Source organism: Typopeltis vanoorti, chromosome 17 (genome assembly GCF_054136105.1).
Source record: "Typopeltis vanoorti isolate ZY-2024b chromosome 17, IOZ_Tvanoo_1.0, whole genome shotgun sequence".
NCBI lineage: Eukaryota > Metazoa > Arthropoda > Arachnida > Uropygi > Thelyphonidae > Typopeltis > Typopeltis vanoorti.
The window spans coordinates 30,165,650-30,185,396 of record NC_143565.1 but is presented as its reverse complement, the minus strand read 5'-3'; the positions used below and the strand labels follow the sequence as shown (position 1 = coordinate 30,185,396).

Genomic DNA, 19,747 nt, shown 5'->3' with positions numbered 1-19,747 from the left:
TTTTTTGGTATATGTTATAATGAGTGAATTCACTGTAGCAGTGTTTGCTATTGTAGAGCTGATTGTATCACTTGAAAGTGGAAGTTTAAATAAGTAACATCAAAATGAACGTAATCTCCCAATTATCTAGTTGTACTTGAAACTTAATTTGATGAATTAATTTTATCAAATTAATTTTCAAATCCAATATATCTCTAGATAATTGAGACATGTTCGTTTTGATGTTACTTGATGATAGTCGCCTGTGTACACCAATGTACTTTGTATACTTAACGTAGCACTTTGAACAGCACTTCGTACACTGTTTCCAGCATTTAGGATCAAATAAACAGATTACTATATCACACTATAACAATTTCATGAATCTATAATATATAGCATTTTTCATCAGGTATTTAAAAGTTTGTTTTTCAATTCCAAAATGAAAAATATTTCATGGACCACATAATTATCACTTACAATCATTTTGAAACATTTTTTAAAAAAAAATGTATGCTGTTTTATTACTTACTACTCCTTGAAGTATATTTGACTGATCTGGAATAAGGGCAGCTGAGGATGCAGCAGGAAAGCTTATGCTCTGGACTTGGCCAGAAGACATAGCTGGTGGTGGTATGGTAACTGATGGAGGTATTAAAGATGGAGTTGATGGAATAACTTTTTGTTGTTCTTTTGTCATTAAAGCACTTTCTACAGGATCTATTTCCCTGGTTTTTGTTAGTGTCACTTGTTTTTCTCCAAATTTCTGCTTCAAATTCAACCAATCTGATTCCATATCCTGTTGCTTGGAACCAGAAGGATCTCTCATAGGTGCAGAGTGCCCAGATATTTTTAATGTATCATCCTTTTTCTTTTCTGGTTCTGCATGCATTGAGTGAGAACTAAGCCAACTGAGATCAGTATTTGGAGATAATTTTCTTCCAGTGATTTCTTTACTAACTGGCATGTCATCTAATCCTAACCAATCTGACTGTGATTTTCTCCTTTCTTTACTACCAACTGAACTTCTTTCACCTCTTCTAGATTCATAACTTTGCAACATATCACTATTATTGTCACCTGCAGAAGCACTTGCATGCCTACTGACATCTGATTTTCTGATGTCTGCACTAACACTTGAACCGACTTTACGATTATCATGACTATTCTCGACATCCTGTGAAGTTTCTTTAGTTCCTTTCCCAATTGATCTTATCACTGGCTCATCATCAAATCTGAAAAGAACAATATACATATAACATTCATTACATAAAGATAGTTACAAATAACTATATACATATACACAGTTTGTTATTAAAAGAATTTCATTCATTCATTTTCATCAATTTTTTTTTTCATTTTCATAAAATTTTCATTTGATTTATTAATAGAGAAACACCTACTATTTAGGTGCCTCCATAGCTTAGTAAGTATTAATGATGATCTTTGGTTGGAAAGACCCTTGTTCAAATCCAATCTAGGACATGAACCTTTATAAATGGGCTTTTCAACTGATTATGAATTAGCCAATTTTATATGGAGGTGGCAGTTTTTGACTGCCAGAACTAGCTAGAAGAACATACAAAATTAACAGAGAGAATACATTGGTCTCAGAACCTTAGTTGCTTTGGCCATGAATCCAAATAACAAAAACAACCTGTGTAATTTCACAAAAATAACATAGCTAAAATCAATAAGAAACTACTTCTTGTGAAAAACTAGAATTTATACCTCTTGTCCACCATTACATAATTCATGATAACACTAAGCAAGTCAATATCTCCATAGCATTATGATGTGTATTGTGAATAGAAATAGCCAAGTTAGCTAGTATATAGAAGTGGAAGCCATCCTCCCTCAAAAATCAAGTTTTTTTTTTTGAGGGGGGGGGGGAACACATGCAAATATTCTGAATGTTCATCAGGGTTGATGAGATAATACAGTCTTAGATTAAAGCTATTATGATTTTAGCTTTAAAAACAAACAAAAAAAATCACGATTATATAAAGAAATGATTCTCACTGTGTGTGTAACTGTGTGCATGCACTGACAGGATCAAGTAAGCATCATCGGTTTAATTTACTATGATTAAGAGCAGATATTTAAAGCATTGGTAGGGAGTTATTGTGATAATGATACTGAAATGAAAAAAAAAAAAAAAATAAGATACTTAAACATTTTTAAAATACTTAATATTTTAAAAAAATACTTAAAACTACATAAACTATTATAAAACAGAATAAGAAATGAATATCAGACAGACAGAAATGTTTTGGGAAATACAAAAAAAAAGAATAAAGTTAACAATAATGGTAAACACCTGCTATATTTCTTTAAAACACAGGTTAGTCGTTATCAAAACCATATTAATAACGCTGTGCATAAATTCACATGGAGAGAGAATAAAAATTTTATGTTATTGCCAATGGTGATATCATCATACTAGTTCAAAACACAAGGATACAAAAAGAATTTGAAATACGAAGTGCTCATTTAGTTTTCAGCAAAATAAATATCATACTGAAAAGAAAAATATAAACAAAAATTTTAAAAATAAATCAATTCAGCAGCTTCTAGAGGCTGTAGACTCAAATATACAATTATTATTCAAGAAAAAAAAAAGGGTTTGAAAACAAGAACAAAGCCTTAGACTCATTAGCAAAATCTGGAAAGAAAAAAAAAAAGCCAGGGAGGCAAAGAAAAATCCAAACTTCATAATAGACTCAAGAAGAGACATTCCTAATATTCAGGATATCTAGGTAATCATACTTTGAGAGAATATATATAAACCAAGCAGTCAAAGAACAGTGACAGAAAATATTTAATAGCAATGCAGATAGCAGTATTTATTATTATTAAGAGAGATCTCCAGGGACTCATCAAAGGAGGCCACATACTACATGCACCAGCTGTCACACCTGTTCTTGAATTCATTCACACTACTTGCACGCATAACATCCAATGGCAATCCATTCCAATCACCTGCCACTTTATGAGAGAAAAATCTAAATCTCACCCATTTCTTGATGGCATTCATTTTTTGTTTCCAAGGATGCCCTCTCATCATTTCCTTACCCTCTATAAAATGAAAAATTTCATCAACTGAAATCCTGCATGACCCTTTCAGAAGTTTGTATGTCTCAATCATATTAGTCCTCTTTCTCCTGTTTGCTGGTGTCTGCAGTCTACAAATTCTAAGTCTATCTTCATAATCAGTATTCCACAATCCTGATATCATTTTAATACTATACTTTGTACTCTCTCCACTGTATCAGAATCACCACAGAAACAAGAAGACAACACCTGTGCATAATAGTCCAAGTGAGGTCTCATATCAAGGCCTTGTAAAGAGGCATTATGACATCCTTATATTTACATGTCAAAGTTCATTTCAGCATTGCAATTATCCTCTGAGTTGTTTTTGCAATGTTTGCCATATGACACCCTTTAAATTTAACTTCCTATCTACTAAAACTCCAAGATCCCTAGCAGTTTTTAGGGATTTATACTAGAAGAAACTGATTCTGATCAATTTCTTCTAGCATAATCCCACTAATATAATACAACATTGGATATCTAATCACGCCAAAGTGCACAACTTTGCATTTAATGACATTGGACATCCATTTTCCCATGCCCACAATTCCAGCCTATTCAAATCATTCCGCAAGTACTGCATCAACCACATTCCTGATTACCCTGCCTATCTGCATCATCAGCAAATAGCTGTATGTCACCTGTCAAATCCTTCCCAATGCTATTAACCTACAGACTGAATAACAGTGGACCAAGGAGTGATTCTTGTGGTACACCACTAGTCATCTTAAATCTTGACTTTCTGTTAAGTCCCATAGCATGGCTAATAATCTGCTTTAACTCTACAATTTTGGAGGCTAAATTATTTTCAATATCCTCCTCAATATCTTCAATAAACTCCTTAGTAGGATAAGCCTTCTTCTCAACTTTCCTATTCTTATTCTTAGCATTACATTTCTTGTTTGTTTTTGGAGCCATTTTAAACTATATTTAATATTGTGATATCTTAAAAAAAATATGTTATAAAACATTAAATACTCTAAAAACACAAAAATCTACACTAATATCCTATAAAAGACTGATTTTCTAAGGGAAAAAACACACTAAAACTGATAATCACCATGGAGGTAGAAGTTTTACAGGTACTGCACCTTAAATTCCACTCATAATGCCATTTATAAAGAGATAAATAAAACTGAATTTGAGAATTACAGATGGAGGGGAATCCCTATAAAGTGTTCCAGGTAAGATTTATGGAAACATACTTAAGAAGAGAATGTGATTTGATCTGGCAATAGCAGCAGCAGATGTATTTATAACCAATATAGCCAATGTGCTTTCCGTCTGAGAAGCTGCAGATATGAAATTCTCAGTTAAGAAGTGCATCAGAACTACAAAGCCAGCAATTATGTCAAACTTAGAAGGGAGCTTGGAGCTGTGTCATGGTATAAGGTCCTACAAGAGAAGCAGTATTAGACTGACATAACTACTCCCAGATCACTCATTTCCTCCCATCTTCAAAATTTTCCCATTAATTGTACACTCTTCATCTTATAACATTGCCTACCAAATTTTTATACTCTGCAACAATAAACCAGTAGCTCCAATCACATAATATTCAAATCCTTCAGTAAGGCCACATTGATCTACACTGTATAGTTCTTCCCAACTTTGCATTATCTGTAAAGAGCTGTATATTTCCAGTTAAGCCTGTTAAAAGAGATTCCTGTGGCACACTGATGGTGACCATCCTCTTGGAATACTAATTCCCAATACACAATCTGTTGATAAATAACAGCCAATTGCCTATCCAACTCATTAGTCTATTATCCAATTCCATCCATTCCAATTTAGTCAACCAACTTGCTAAAACATCACCTCCCTTTCACAAACCCATGTTGACCACTACAGAGAATAGTGCAATTATCAACCAATTCTAAATCCTAGCCCTTGCCAACCTCCCCAATATCTTAACCACAACTCCAGACGCACAGATCGGACTATAATCTGTAGCCTCCATACTAGCATCTGCTTTGCAAAGTGAAACAATTTTACCTTTTTTTTTTTCACCCCCTTTGGGAGTTCCTTGTTGCAAGGCACCCTTGGCACTCCTCTTCTTGATGTATACAAAAAAAAGCAATGTGCTTCACATGTGGATCTTATGACATGAAATCTATCACATGTGACAGATTTCATGATATATTTGTACCTGTTTATTCATGACTTGACCTTTATAGCCAAATGAACTGTTCTTCGACAGCTACATCTTACTAGTGTACATGCCTAAAATATGTTTCTAGCAAACTTAACATTCCAGGCATTATTATTTCATTGATTTCACACAAAGTTTGAAGAGGTAGTAAAAGTTTCTGCACAAGATAGCAGATTTAAAGAAAATCTGTATGTGAGGAGAGGAGGGGGTTGAAATTACTGATACTAATTATGATGAAGAGCTGTCATGGAAATATGATGTAGGTCTTCCAGATCATCCATGGAACACCCCCCCCCCCCTGCCTATAACAACAACCAACTGTATATTTTGTCATACTGGACTTGATCTCATGCTAGATTGCTTCAAATGAACAGCCACCTTCCCATCTCTCCTATTCTTTTTGGCTGCAATTCATCTGCTATCTTCCCTGAAAATACTCTTCCTCTTCACATTCTATCCCTGTAACTACATCTGCTGTTAGCCAAGTCTCACTAATGCCTAAAACTTTTCCTTCTTGCCATGTGTTCTTTCTTATTTCCAATCTATATAACCAATGCCAAAATTGGTTATATAGATTGGAAATTGAAATTGTATATGATCAATATAGAAACTTGATCTAGTATATTGATCATACACAATGGAGTATACAGTTATAATATCTCATATCAGAATTCTTCCATTAGAATTAAAGAACATAAATATCATCTCATATCAAAACACCATTCAGGAGAAGAAAACAGGTTTTTTTTTTGCGGCTCCACCCATAAGGGATAACAAAGCCAATTTATCAGTATATTAAATCACAATACTATATAAGAACAAAATAATTTATGTAATTTATTAAGTTGCTGATATTTTGATGAATTTTCAATGGAACTTGTGCCATTATAACATTTATTATAGACACGTATTCACAAGAATATAGTAATTTTATTGCTGCAAATATTTCAATCAGAAACTAACTGGTCACATCAGTGCATCAGCATAATCACAAGGTGAAGCTACAACAAAGAATGCTAATCCTATTTACAAAGCTGAGCCAGATGCCAAATTCACCTAGTGGGTGGTTACAATAAAATAAAATTACAATTAAGCCCCAAATTTAAAATTAAGTGATTTGAAATAAAATTAAATTACATAACAAAATGACACATTATATTAAATTAAAAAAAAAAAAAAATATTATTACTGCTGATAGTTTGATGGATTCAAACCAGTATCTTTGGAGCACAAAAGCATTTGCCATAACAAAAGACACTATAAACGAGTGAACAGTGAAAACAATTAAAAATTGTGATAAAAAGAGACCTAATCATATTTGTATGCACTTTAGGATTGGTATACACTTTAGGAAATAATCTATATGCACTTTAGGAAGTAATTTGTATGCACTTTAGGAAGTAATTTGTATGCCTGTTGGGACAAAGGCAGTCTTAAAAGAAATCTCTGAAATTTTGAAAAAAAATCAGTGTAGCTAAAGCTTGTGATTAAATAGAGTGCTTCACTGCTGATGCTGACATCAAATATAGTCGCTAAGGGAAGAAAGAATACTTTGGTGTCAGCATCCATAAATTTATTTCTCTTGAATATTTCAAGAGAAATAAATTTGATAGAATTGATACATGGCATTCCTGAATGAAAATTACAAAAGTAAACAGAGGATATCAAACACATTAAAGATATCAGACAAGAGCCTGATATTGTTAATATTAAAGACTCAGTAAGCAGAATTAGTTTAAGATGGCATTGTATAATTTAAACAGAAAGGGAGATGAAAGATTATTTTAAAAAAAATGAAGAAACCAAAAATAAGAATAAACAATAAATGATTCATAATATCAGGTACATTTCTTCCAAGTGTACAGGAGAAAATGATAATGACATTTCAATAAATGTTATTTAATACATTTCTTTTCATAAAATTTAAATATTTCCTTTAAAAAAAAATCTTTAATAGAATATTACATACAGGGTGGCCCATAAATCATGGAATATGCCATAGAAAGGGTCCATCTTTTTGAAGCCAAAAATGGAAGATATTTATGTGATGTGGTTTTCACTAATCAGCCTCCATAACTCAGTCAGTATAGGCGAAGCCCTATACTGACTAAAAAAAAAAAATATATATATATATATATATATATATATAAAACATGAAAGAAATATCTTGTTTTCTACTACTAAATTGGTTTGAAAACTAAAAGATTGTAATAATTCAATAGGAGCTTAAAGGTCTCAATCTGGGAGAGTTTATCATAGAATAAGGGATATTATGGATACATCATTGTTTCACATCCAAAAAAATAAAATTTTCAGTTGAAAGTTTTTCTGCTTGGTTTTACTATAAATTAAAGATCCCAAGAAATTATGTTCTTGGTTCCATCCTTTGTCCAAGCATAAATAAACAAAATTTGCACATGAAATCACTTCATGACTGGGCTACTTGTATATAGAGGCTAATGACTTCACATCAACTGCCTTAGTATCTTATAATGCAATGCAAATATACTACCTAGCAATGCAGAAGTCATATTTCCATATATGGAAAAAAATTAAAAAAAATATATTACTTCAACTTTGGAATCACTTCTGGCTTCCACTGATGAGATCTCAATAAAGGTCAAAACCAGTCTGGGTGGTGGCCCATCCATAATGCAGAACATTTTACATGTCTGTAAGGATATGCGTATTACATTATGGGATACTAAGGCAACTGATGTGAAGTCATGTCATTAGCCTCTCTCCACCTTAATGTAGCTTACTTGCATGTTGAAAGTTGGTGTTAATAAGTAGTCTAGTACTTAACCCTTATTCAAATTTTCCTCAAACAGTTTATATCTTGGATTTATTTCCTACTCTGCTGTTTAGGTCTCCAATAAGAATTAACTTTTTTTCTTTTTTTTTTGTCAGAAGAGATAGATGTTAAGCATCTCTTCTGACAACAACAACAACAAAAAAAAAAAAAAAAAATCCTCCACTTCCCTTTCATAATACTACTGTCTTCTGTGGGCCATAGGCAAAATAAGGTTCATTGTCCACTTTTGTATTTTGAAAATTTTCCACCTTATTCTACATGCAACTGACTCCTATTCAAGAAGTTTATGTTAAATATTATATACCCCCCCCCCTTTCCAATTCTATTGCCTGCAAAAGAATATTCAGAAGGAATTTTTTCTTATTGTTGTCCTAGTAACATCAGTTATGTCAAATGAATGTTTGGTGTGTTTTTTTTCCTACATTCAAGGGGATGGGGGAATGGTGCAGCCTTGTATAATTGGACAATTTCCCAGCTGGCATGACATCTGATCATGTTGTACTATAATATATATTGTAGTTTCACCTAATATACAATATAATTTCTCAAATTGCCAGACAATCCTTATTCATTCAGTATCCAAATAATGGGACATGTCACAGGAAGATGAAAATTGGGCAGAGAGCTAAGTAACCCAAGTAGATTATCTGCTTCTCGTAGACAAGCTTATACGTTGGTTATGCATTATTAAAACACTTAAGGAATTGAACAACGTAGTTAAGGATATAAATTAAATTAAACTTTAATAAATATTTTCCGATATTTCGGCAATGTCACATTGCCATCTTCTAAAGGAACTTACAAAAAAGGCACGTGCACGTAGGCACTACAAACACAGTAACTGGGAATGAAGAGCTGAGGCTATTGTTCTCCTAAAAGTCCTGATGGTGCCCTCTAGCGGGCTAAGTAGGTGTTCTTGGCCGTTGGGCTGAAGGTCTGCTGATGTAAGCCTCCCAAATTTGGGGCAGTCGCATACAACCAAATTTGTTGAGGTTTGGAGAATTTCTTAGGGCTGAGGCTGATTCCATAAATAGTCTTTCGTATTTGCTACGGTGTATTACTGTAGCTTTCTTCCATCGTATTCTGTGGCGTGTATCCAGAGCGTGGTCTGCAAGACCAGAATGGCTATACTTGTGAAAGTATAGCCATTCTGGGAAGTAGCCTGTGTCCTTTCCAAAGCAGTCCCACCAAAATCCAACATATCCAACAAGGAATATAAAGCTCTACAGGAAATGAAAAATAATAAAGAAATAGTTATCACCAAAGCAGATAAGGGAAACGCAACGGTAGTCCTTAACCTAAAGGACTACACAGGTAAGCTAAATGCTCTTCTCTTAGATCGGGCTACTTACCTCCCCATCAATTACAATCCCACCAACTCTCAAATTAGAAAACTTCACAGGCTCCTTAAGAGAGTCACTTCTTGGCCTGTAGAAGTTACCAACAGATTAAAGCCATTTAACTCTATACCCCCCCATATTTACGGACTCCCAAAACTACATAAAGAAAATGTGCCATTACGTCCCATAGTGAATGGCATTGATTCCCCCACATACAAATTAGCTAAACATTTGGCCAAAGAGCTCACACGCTATACTGGCAACAAAACACAACACACCACGCCATCACACATAAAAAACTCAGCCCATTTCAAAGCCAGCATAGAAAACCTTACACTCCAACATACTGACATAATGGTCAGCTTTGATGTCTCCTCTTTATTCACAAATGTCCCACTTAAGGAAACTCTAGAGCTAATCCAAGCTAAATTTTCTCCCGATATCTCGGCCTTATTTCAGTTCACAATGAACTCAGGCTATTTCGTTTGGCAAGGAAAATTCTACAAACAAATAGTGGGGACAGCCATGGGTTCACCACTCTCCCCACCCTTGGCCAATTTCTTTATGGAGACCTTTGAAGAAAAAGCCTTAGCCTCTGCCCCACAAAAACCAACCATATGGCTTTGCTACGTTGATGATGTGTTCGCTATTTGGCCACATGGCTCTGAAACACTTCTCTCCTTCTTAACACACTTAAACAACCAACATCCCAGAATCAAATTCACCCTGGAAAAAGAGGAAAAAAACAGCCTCCCTTTCCTAGACACACTAGTCACCTGCCAGCCCAATGGAACCTTGGTTTTCTCAGTTTACAGAAAACCCACCCATACAGGCAGATACATTCACCAACAATCCCCCCCCCACACACACAACAATATGGAGTAGTGAAAACACTATACAACAGGGCCAAACTAATCTGTTCAAACGACTTGGCCCTAAACACTGAACTAAATCACATCCTCAACACTTTCTCAGCCAATGGCTACCCCCCAAAAAAAGTCCAAAAAATATTAGAACGTACAAACCACAGATCCCCCCCCCCCTCCACAACACTAAATCCATCACCATTCCCTACATCCGAGGCACCTTGGAAAAGATTACCAAAATCTTAAAAAAGCATGACCTGACCTCCTGTTACAAACCTTACAGAAAATTGGCATCCCTTATCCGCTCCACTAAAGACCAACCACTTCCCCTAGACCTACCTGGTGTATACCAGGTCCCTTGCAGTTGTAATCTGTCTTACTTTGGCCAAACGGGCAGGACAGCGAATATCAGAATTTCTGAACACAAGGACTACATCCGGTTTCACAAGTATAGCCATTCTGGTCTTGCGGACCACGCTCTGGATACACGCCACAGAATACGGTGGAAGAAAGCTACAGTAATACACCGTAGCAAATACAAATACGAAAGACTATTTATGGAATCAGCCTCAGCCCTAAGAAATTCTCCAAACCTCAACAAATTTGGTTGTATGCGACTGCCCTAAATTTGGGAGGCTTACATCAGCAGACCTTCAGCCCAACGGCCAAGAACACCTACTTAGCCCACTAGAGGGCACCATCAGGACTTTTAGGAGAACAATAGCCTCAGCTCTTCATTCCCAGTTACTGTGTTTGTAGTGCCTACGTGCACGTGCCTTTTTGTAAGTTCCTTTAGAAGATGGCAATGTGACATTGCCGAAATATCGGAAAATATTTATTAAAGTTTAATTTAATTTATATCCTTAACTACGTTGCTCAATTCCTTAAGTGCTTTAATAATAGATTATCTGCATTCCTTACGTATAATAGGAAAGGTCTCCTTACAGTTATGTAATGGCCCTTAACCACTATACATGCCGTGGTCAGTATGGTGGTTAAGGGCTATTGCATTACATCAATGTGAAGTGTTCATTGAAATAACACTGATATAAGAATCAAATGCTTGTTATATTTCATCGATATAGCTATACTGCATCCAAAATTAGTGCAATGAATCAAAACTAAAATTCAGATATCGTGAACTTTTGATACCTTTACTTTCTAAACACTTGAAGCCATAACAAGAATTCCAAAAGAAATAAAGACATGATGAGAGTTCAAATAATAATATCTCTCTCTCTAGGATGCAGTTAAATTAAGGCATTATAACTAAAATGCAAGCCAGATAATCTTATACAGTGGTGTTGGTCAGGTGGTTTATCCCCTGAAAAATGCAGATTTCTCCAGCACATATGTTGCCTGTACAATCTATAACATTTCCACAAGAAAAGAAAGCACACTGTCTATTTATAAAACAGGAGTAAAATGCTTATAACAATGTCTTTCTGAATGTTTAGTTTATAGAAATCACGTATCAGCAATTCTCATTTAAAAAATTACATACCAAAACTGTGCTTTTTAAGTTGGGGAGTATTTATTTATTTTTAATGTAAAACTGTCAAATATTATGTCTAGAAAAAATAATGTTTACAAGGAGTGAAATATACTCAATTTCATACAACTCATTTAAATTAAAATTTGTCATAGTATTATTTTGATACCTTTACTTTCTAAACACTTGAAGCCATAACAAGAATTCCAAAAGAATTCTTGCAATGCAGGTATGATGAAAGGTATGATGTGTTTTGTGAGGATAGAAGGGGTAAAAAGGGAGGGGGGGGGTGCTATTGATGATAGAGAAAGAGTTATGTCCATACACGGTAGAGATACAAGAGGGAAATGGGGCCGGTGGTTTTGAGGAAGTATGGTGTGAGATAGAGGTGAATAGAATCAAATATTTCGTGGGATGTTGTTATAGACCTGGTAATGTGGATGGTGGTGTTAGTGAAATGTATAGTCAAATAAGCTAAGCAAATAAGAAAAGGGTGATCATTATGGGTGATTTTAATTATGGCAATATAGACTGGAATGAAGAGATAGCAACTGGAAGTAAAGAAAATGAGTTTCTTGAGTTTTTGAGGGATAACTACCTCAGACAGTATGTAACAGAGGGCACACAAGGATTAACCTCCCAACCGGCCAGTGTGGATGAAATATTTAACAATCCCTAGCTTTTTTCATGGATCAAAACTTTGTTGGCATTCTACCTTTTATCATGCCATTACCTTCCTCCACTGTTAATCTCGTTACGACTATTCCATAGCCATTAGTGGATTAACTGTTGCTGAGTGACCTATGTGTCCCCTCCCCCCCCTGTCTTTACGTCTATTGTGTTGCTTAGAATTTCATTTACTGTCCTAAGTTATTTGACCTATCTTGCCTCTAAAATGATTTATTGTATCTCTTCTCAAAAATTGAAACGAATTTCACATGTGCGAAAAAAATCAATCCTGAAATGACCACTGATCAGCTTCAGCAATGAATCTATTTAGTGATAGTAAATTGGGTGTATTTTATTCTACAAATCAGTGCACCGGAAGAGTTGCACTGATTGTTCTTTCACTTTACTTATATCATCATTATCAAATTCCTGCCATGTACCCTCAAGGGGTTTACAGGATATGATAGTACTACATGAAAAAAATTACATCATTATTAATTTCCTATCTACAATTTTCTTCCAAATCAGTCTGTTACTTGTCAAGACTTCAACATTATCAGATCTTATATTTTTATCGTCTAAAGCACTTTGTACCGTATCAATCCACCTATATCTTGGTCTTCCTCTGGGTCGTTTTGCTGCCAACCTGGCAGAGAACACTTGTTTTGCTAATCTTTCTTCGCCCATTCTGTTTAAGTGACCATACCACCTAAGATTAGTTCTGCTAACACATTCCTGGATGCTGACAATGTTAAGTATTTTCCTAACATCCTCGTTTTTAATATGATATTGCCATTGATGCCATCTGTTCACGCCTATAATCTTTCTCAGGACTCTCATATCTGCGGTCTCTAGTCTTTGGTCAAGTGTTTTACTTCTGACCCAGCTCTCAGATCCATAAGTTAAAACTGGTTTGAACACTGTCTTGTATACAGCTAATTTAGTGTTCTGACTAATTTCTCTCTTATTCCATATGAATTTATTCAATTGACTTCCCACCATACCAGCTTTGTTGATTCTGTTGTCTATTTCTATATTTAATTTACCATCTTCAATAAAAATCGTGCCTAAATAGGTGAAATGTTTTACTTGTTCCACAGGTTCTCCATTCACAACACAGTTGACATTTTCAACGATTCTGCCTATTTTCATTGTCTTTGTCTTTTTATTGCTGACCTTCACACCATATCTATTACAACAGCTATTCAATTTAGTCACAGAATCTTGCAGACTTGTAGCAGATTTATTTAGAAGTATGACATCATCCGCATAAAGCAAAGAGCTGACATTAACATCTCCAATTTTGATATCATGTTTAATTCTCTCTTATTCCATATGAATTTATTCAATTGACTTCCCACCATACCAGCTTTGTTGATTCTGTTGTCTATTTCTATATTTAATTTACCATCTTCAATAAAAATCGTGCCTAAATAGGTGAAATGTTTTACTTGTTCCACAGGTTCTCCATTCACAACACAGTTGACATTTTCAACGATTCTGCCTATTTTCATTGTCTTTGTCTTTTTATTGCTGACCTTCACACCATATCTATTACAACAGCTATTCAATTTAGTCACAGAATCTTGCAGACTTGTAGCAGATTTATTTAGAAGTATGACATCATCCGCATAAAGCAAAGAGCTGACATTAACATCTCCAATTTTGATATCATGTTTAATACCACTTTCCTTCATAATGTGATCCATATAGATAATGAATAACAGAGGGGATAATGTACATCCTTGTCTCACACCAGATTTAACATCAAACTATCTTCCTGTACTTCCTTCAATTCTAACTGCTGACTTACAACTCAAATAAAGACTAAGTTTGATATAATGTTTGATATAATGCCCCATTGACACCATATAACTGCAGCGTATTGAATAGCTTCTCTCTCGGCACCTTGTCATATGCCTTTTCCAGATCGACAAAACTTAAATACAGATCTTTGTTATATTTCCATGCTTTCTCGACTATTTGTCGTAAAGTGAAGATCTGATCCTGACAGCCTCTATTTGGCCTGAATCCAGCTTGTTCTTCACCAAGCTTTTCTTCCACAATTCTTCTCAACCATTTCTCAAGTATACTTGCATAGATCTTGCCAGGAACACTCAGTAGGGAAATACCTCTGTAATTCTCACATGCAGTTTTATTTCCCTTTTTATATATGGGTACTATGAGAGCTCTACTCCAATCATCGGGAATTCGTCCCTCTGTCCAGGCTTTCTGAACTATGCAGTGCAGCCACTGTAAGACTCTTATACCACCATACTTCAGCATTTCTGGTCGAATATCATCTACTCCTGCTGCCTTTCCACATTTCAAGCCTTTGATGGCTTTTTCTACTTCAAGTATGGATATGTATTCCAGACTGCATGCCTGGTCAGTGTTTTTTACCACTGTGCTCTCATCACTGCTTGTTTCATTTAGCAAATTTTCAAAGTAATTACTCCATACTTCAAGGATATCTTTTTCTCCCGTTTTCATTTCACCTTTATCATCTCTAATTCCTTTTACAGCACTCTTTCCTCCATTCCTAAGCTTCTTCAACAACCTCCAGAATATTTTGCCACCTTCTTGGTATTTATTTTCTATATTCTTGCCAAAGTCCTCCCATGACTTTTGTTTAGCTAGTTTTACACAGTGTTTAGCATTCTTGCATTTGTCTCTATATTCTCTAAGAGCACAAGCTGACTTATTTGACAGGAACTTTTGGTATGCTTTCTTCTTTTCCTTCACTGCCTCTTTAACTTCCTGTGTCCACCAGGGAATTCTGATTTTTTTATCCTTACAGACAACCTCAACACATGTCTCTCTGGCAGAATCAATCAATGTTTTCTTCAGAGTTTGCCACTGAATCTCCAAGGTTTGATTCCTGTTCTCAAATGTTTTCATTTTTTCTTCAATAATCTTTGTGTATTTTAGTCAACAGTTCACATCTGAGAGCTGCTCAACTTTTATTCGCTTTAAAACTTTCTTACATGTTATTCTTTTCAATATGAAATTCAATTTTATCCTGCTCAAGACTAAATAGTGATCACTTCCAATTTCAAATCCTCTGTACACTCTGGTGTCCTGCACCAGGGAGAAAACATCACTATCAACAATAACATAGTCAATGAGACTTTTCTTATTCCTTGCCTCTTCTCTCCATGTGAATTTGTGCACATTTTTATGTTGGAACATGGTGTTAGTAATAACCAGTCCATGTCCTGAGCAGAAATCCAACAGATATTTGCCATTATTATTAGCTTTGCTCTTTTCTCCAAATTTTCCCAAAATATTTTTGTATGTCTCACAATTATTTCCTACTCTGCTATTTAGATCCCCAAAAAGGACCAACTTTTCCTTTTTCATTGTGTCAGTTGCTTTTTCTAAAGCCTCAAAAAATGCCTCCACTTCTACCTTAGTAGAACCTTCTATGGGACCATAGGCACAAATAAGTCTCATTGTCCAGTTCCCTATTCTCATATTTGCCCACATTACTCTACTTGAGACTGACTGCCATTCAAGAAGATTAGCCTCGTATTTTGTGTTGAATATTATGGCTACTCCTTCTTTTCCTTGATTGTCATTGCCTGAATATAACATTTTGTATTTATTGCTCAGAAAGTTCTCACCAGTTTTGGTCTTTTTTGTTTCAGTCACCCCTATTATGTCGATCTGGTACTTATCTAATTCCTCAGCTAGCTCCATTTCTTTGCCATTCAGGCTTCTTACGTTGATAGTACCGATCTTTAACTCTGGTGATGTTGAGTTGGGGTTTATTTTCAGATTTGTTCCAGTAGCTGACTTTTCGCTGTTCACCCTGGTTCCCTGGTGAAAACAACGGGGCTTTGTTTAACCGGGAATTTTGTTATGTTGTACCATCATTCTATATTTTGGTTTAACCAATAAGAATACAATTTGGTCGGCTAAATCCCATAATAATTGAATAATTTTTTTTTAGAATTTCAGAATTTTCAAATGTTTGCTTTGAAAATATTATGTCAAATATTTATATTTTTAAATAATATTTATTGAAATAAATATGTCCATTTTCTTTCGTTTCTAGCCAAATAGCATTATATGGATCATCACATTTCAGATTTAGATACGATTTTTTGTTATTCATAAAGACAAAATAAAAAAAAAATGTTAAAATGCTAAATTGCATTACTCAGTTTCCGATCGTGTCTTTTTAGTATCAAAAATTTATATCCAATGATATTTTAGCAGTGATTCTTCGCCTTCATCATTTATTTATTTATTTGTATTATGCATATTATGATAATATCTAGTGCATAACCTCGTAGATATGTTGAAAATATAATGTGAAAAATATCATATACGGAATGATTCAACATTTTTGCTCATTTTGAAGATTTTCTAATGCCCCCCCCCCTATTCTCTCCTGGAACTCAATTGCATAACTACTCTAAATTTCTATACAGGTTTGAAAGCTTTTCTAGACAGTTCAAAATCAATTACTTCATTTTACCATTTTGACAATAGATATACGGCAATCAGATTGTATCGTGAAGCTTCTAAATCTGTTCTATTTATTTGCAATCTAAAACCAGCTGTTCTACTGTCCGCTGAAATTATGTGAAATTTTAGAAATAATATGTTATATTTTCACCATGCAAAATTGTTTATATGCATACCACACAAAAGAATGTTCAGTAGTATTATTTGTGTTTGTTTTTCTTTAAAAAAAAATCTAAATATTACTTCTTCTGCTGCTGGAAGCTATTTCTGAAATAATCTACGTCTTGTAAATACTTGTAAATACTTTCCTCCAGCTAAGAGGTAATATCCTCTTAGCTGGAGGAAACGTTGAAGGCTTATTACTCTCAGTGCTATTGAGAAGAAAGGGGAGAACACTAAAGTGCCTCAGGCTGTAGCGCAGAATATGTCAAGAATGTCCTGTTTCCTTTTCGATTGTTGATTACCTATATCCTAACAGAAATACTGATATTTCGTTTACATGCTTATACATTATTTATGCCAAAATAATTGCTTAATTTATAATGATCAGTTTCACTTATATTATAAAATTAGAAATTAAATCATACAATTATCTTGAAAAAGAGGATTTGAATTATTTTCAAAGAAAAGGTGCATATGCGTTTCATAATCTTCTTTTTTTTGGGGGGGGGGGGATATAGACCTAATCAATCTGCGGATATTTCAGATAATTTATTTCATAAATTGTTCGCAAGACAGCTGTTACAAAAGTAAATCACTTGGGGAACATAGCCATTCATTTTAGTGTAAAATATTAGCAAAGTTTCAGTTACTTTAGATATGTAATCTAGAAGAAAATGTTATGTCTGCTGAGATTAGAATCTCACGTGAAATTTTTTCTGAATGATTTCTCTATTCGCTATAATGTAACCAATTTCCAGATTTTTTCCCTCCTGCAGACTTCATGTTATATGCAGTGCTTTCTTCTTTGTACTACAAGAAAAACAATCAGATAAGAGGAGAAAAACATGTAGTATTTTCTTTTCCACTGGCTGAATTTACAATGTTCTTTCTTTGTGTTTTGAAGAGAAAGTGCAAATGACTTTTTTTTACTATTTTTGCCATTATAACATCTCATATAATTATAAGAGTGATATTTTACCGTTTTTCTCCCACACGAGAAACAGAAATAAGGTAGTAATAATATTGTTGATTCTGCCAAACTTCATTGTAGCAGAAATTTTTATTACAAAACTTTGTAATATATATATATATATATATATATATATATCTCCGAAACAAGAAATTTGGAACCCATATCACATCAATGTTGAGTGTTGGCAAGGTGAAAATGTTCCCGTGAAAATTTGCTAATTTATAATAATTGCCACATAGTTTCAGTATCGAAAAATTAAAGTTATGTGGAACAATTACTAGAGAAAAATAACGAATTAAATAAAAACTGTACCTATGTTTCATAACAGTTTTCGGGTGTGATAGTAATGCAATGGGGGGGGGGTTAAACTATCAGAGGCGAAATAAAATTCAATTCTATTGTAAAAATATGGAAATGAAATTTCACATTTGATATACATATTTTGAATGATAAAAATAAGCAAATGTATTGCTTACTTTAAAAATTGGAGAAAAAATATCTGAATTATGCAGAAAATATAAATTTAAATCATAACTGTTAATTTCATTTTGTAATGACCAATTATACAAGGAAACCAAGAAAGTGAAAGTACAGATTACTATACAACATGAAGAAAAAATTTAGTAATATGATTAAAGAATTTCATATTATTCTCTATAAAGCAAAGTTGCTCAAGCGTGTCCTAAAGGAAATGTGTGAAGTATTATTCGATTTCGATGGTTTTGTACAAAAATAAAAATAATATAATCTGGAACGTCGGCAGCCGGTTTTCTTTTCTTTTTTTAAAAGAATATTTCAAATAATTATCGTGAATTAATTTCTTCGAGAACAAAGAAAAATCTTTTGTCTAGTAAGCGATTAGAAAAAAATTAGCGCAAAAAAATAAAAAATTAAATTGGTTCTCTAAGGTAAGGCAATATTTAAGTGAAGAAATTATGCAAGACCTTTATTTTGTCCAGAAATTAAAATTGTATTGTACAATAAAAAGAGAAAACAAAAATATAAATAATTTCTCTATTTTATTCTATCATATATAACTAAAATCCAGTTAACCAGCATGGAACAAGAAAGTCCGTTTCTTGTTATAGGCAACTGAGAGGCAGCTACGAATGGGAGATAATCCGATTAACTGTTCTCTTCAGCGTGAGGGTTTATCACACCTTCTAATGGACATGATAGTCAAATTGCACTTCTTATCCAGGTTCTTCAAACAGGTAGGCTGAAACATATCCAGATTTACTTGGATGTCTATAGACGTCCTAGCCGGTAGGGAGGTTAAGGGTCTTGGATTTGGTCATCTCATCGGAGGATGTAATTATCAATGAGGTATCAAATCATCCACCAATTGGTGAAAGTGACCATGAGGTGATTACTTGGGTGGTTGCCAGCAGTGCAAGGACCCCTGTGAAAAAAGGGTATATGTGGAACTACAAGGGGGGTGATTATGAAGAGCTCAGGTGACAGCTTGCAGGTGTAGAATGGAATGAGGAGTTAGCTGGAAAAGAGATCAATGCAGCTTGGGGGATTTTCAAAAAATATTTAGTAGATGCAATGTCTAAATGTATACCATGGGTGAGAAGGTTAAATAAGGTAGGTGTGAGATGGATGAATAAAGAGATTAAGCATGCAATACAGAGAAAAAGGGCATTGTGGAGGCAGCATAAGAGAAGTGGAAGTAACCAATTTCATGAGGTCTACAAAGACCAGGCAAGGAGAGTGACTTGGTT

At 34.3% G+C, this 19,747-nt stretch overlaps 1 protein-coding gene across 3 annotated transcripts in view; it reads right to left on the bottom strand.

The window, feature by feature from the left end:
- Nucleotides 1-19,747, bottom strand: part of LOC150097258 (uncharacterized) — a 195,583-nt gene that overhangs the window by 99,578 nt on the left and 76,258 nt on the right. For all 3 annotated transcript variants that reach the window (XM_090407101.1, XM_090407100.1, XM_090407102.1), the window contains exon 7: nucleotides 512-1,214. In XM_090407101.1, coding sequence (XP_090263227.1) covers nucleotides 512-1,214 — 703 coding nt within the window. The remainder of the gene's footprint in view (nucleotides 1-511; nucleotides 1,215-19,747) is intronic.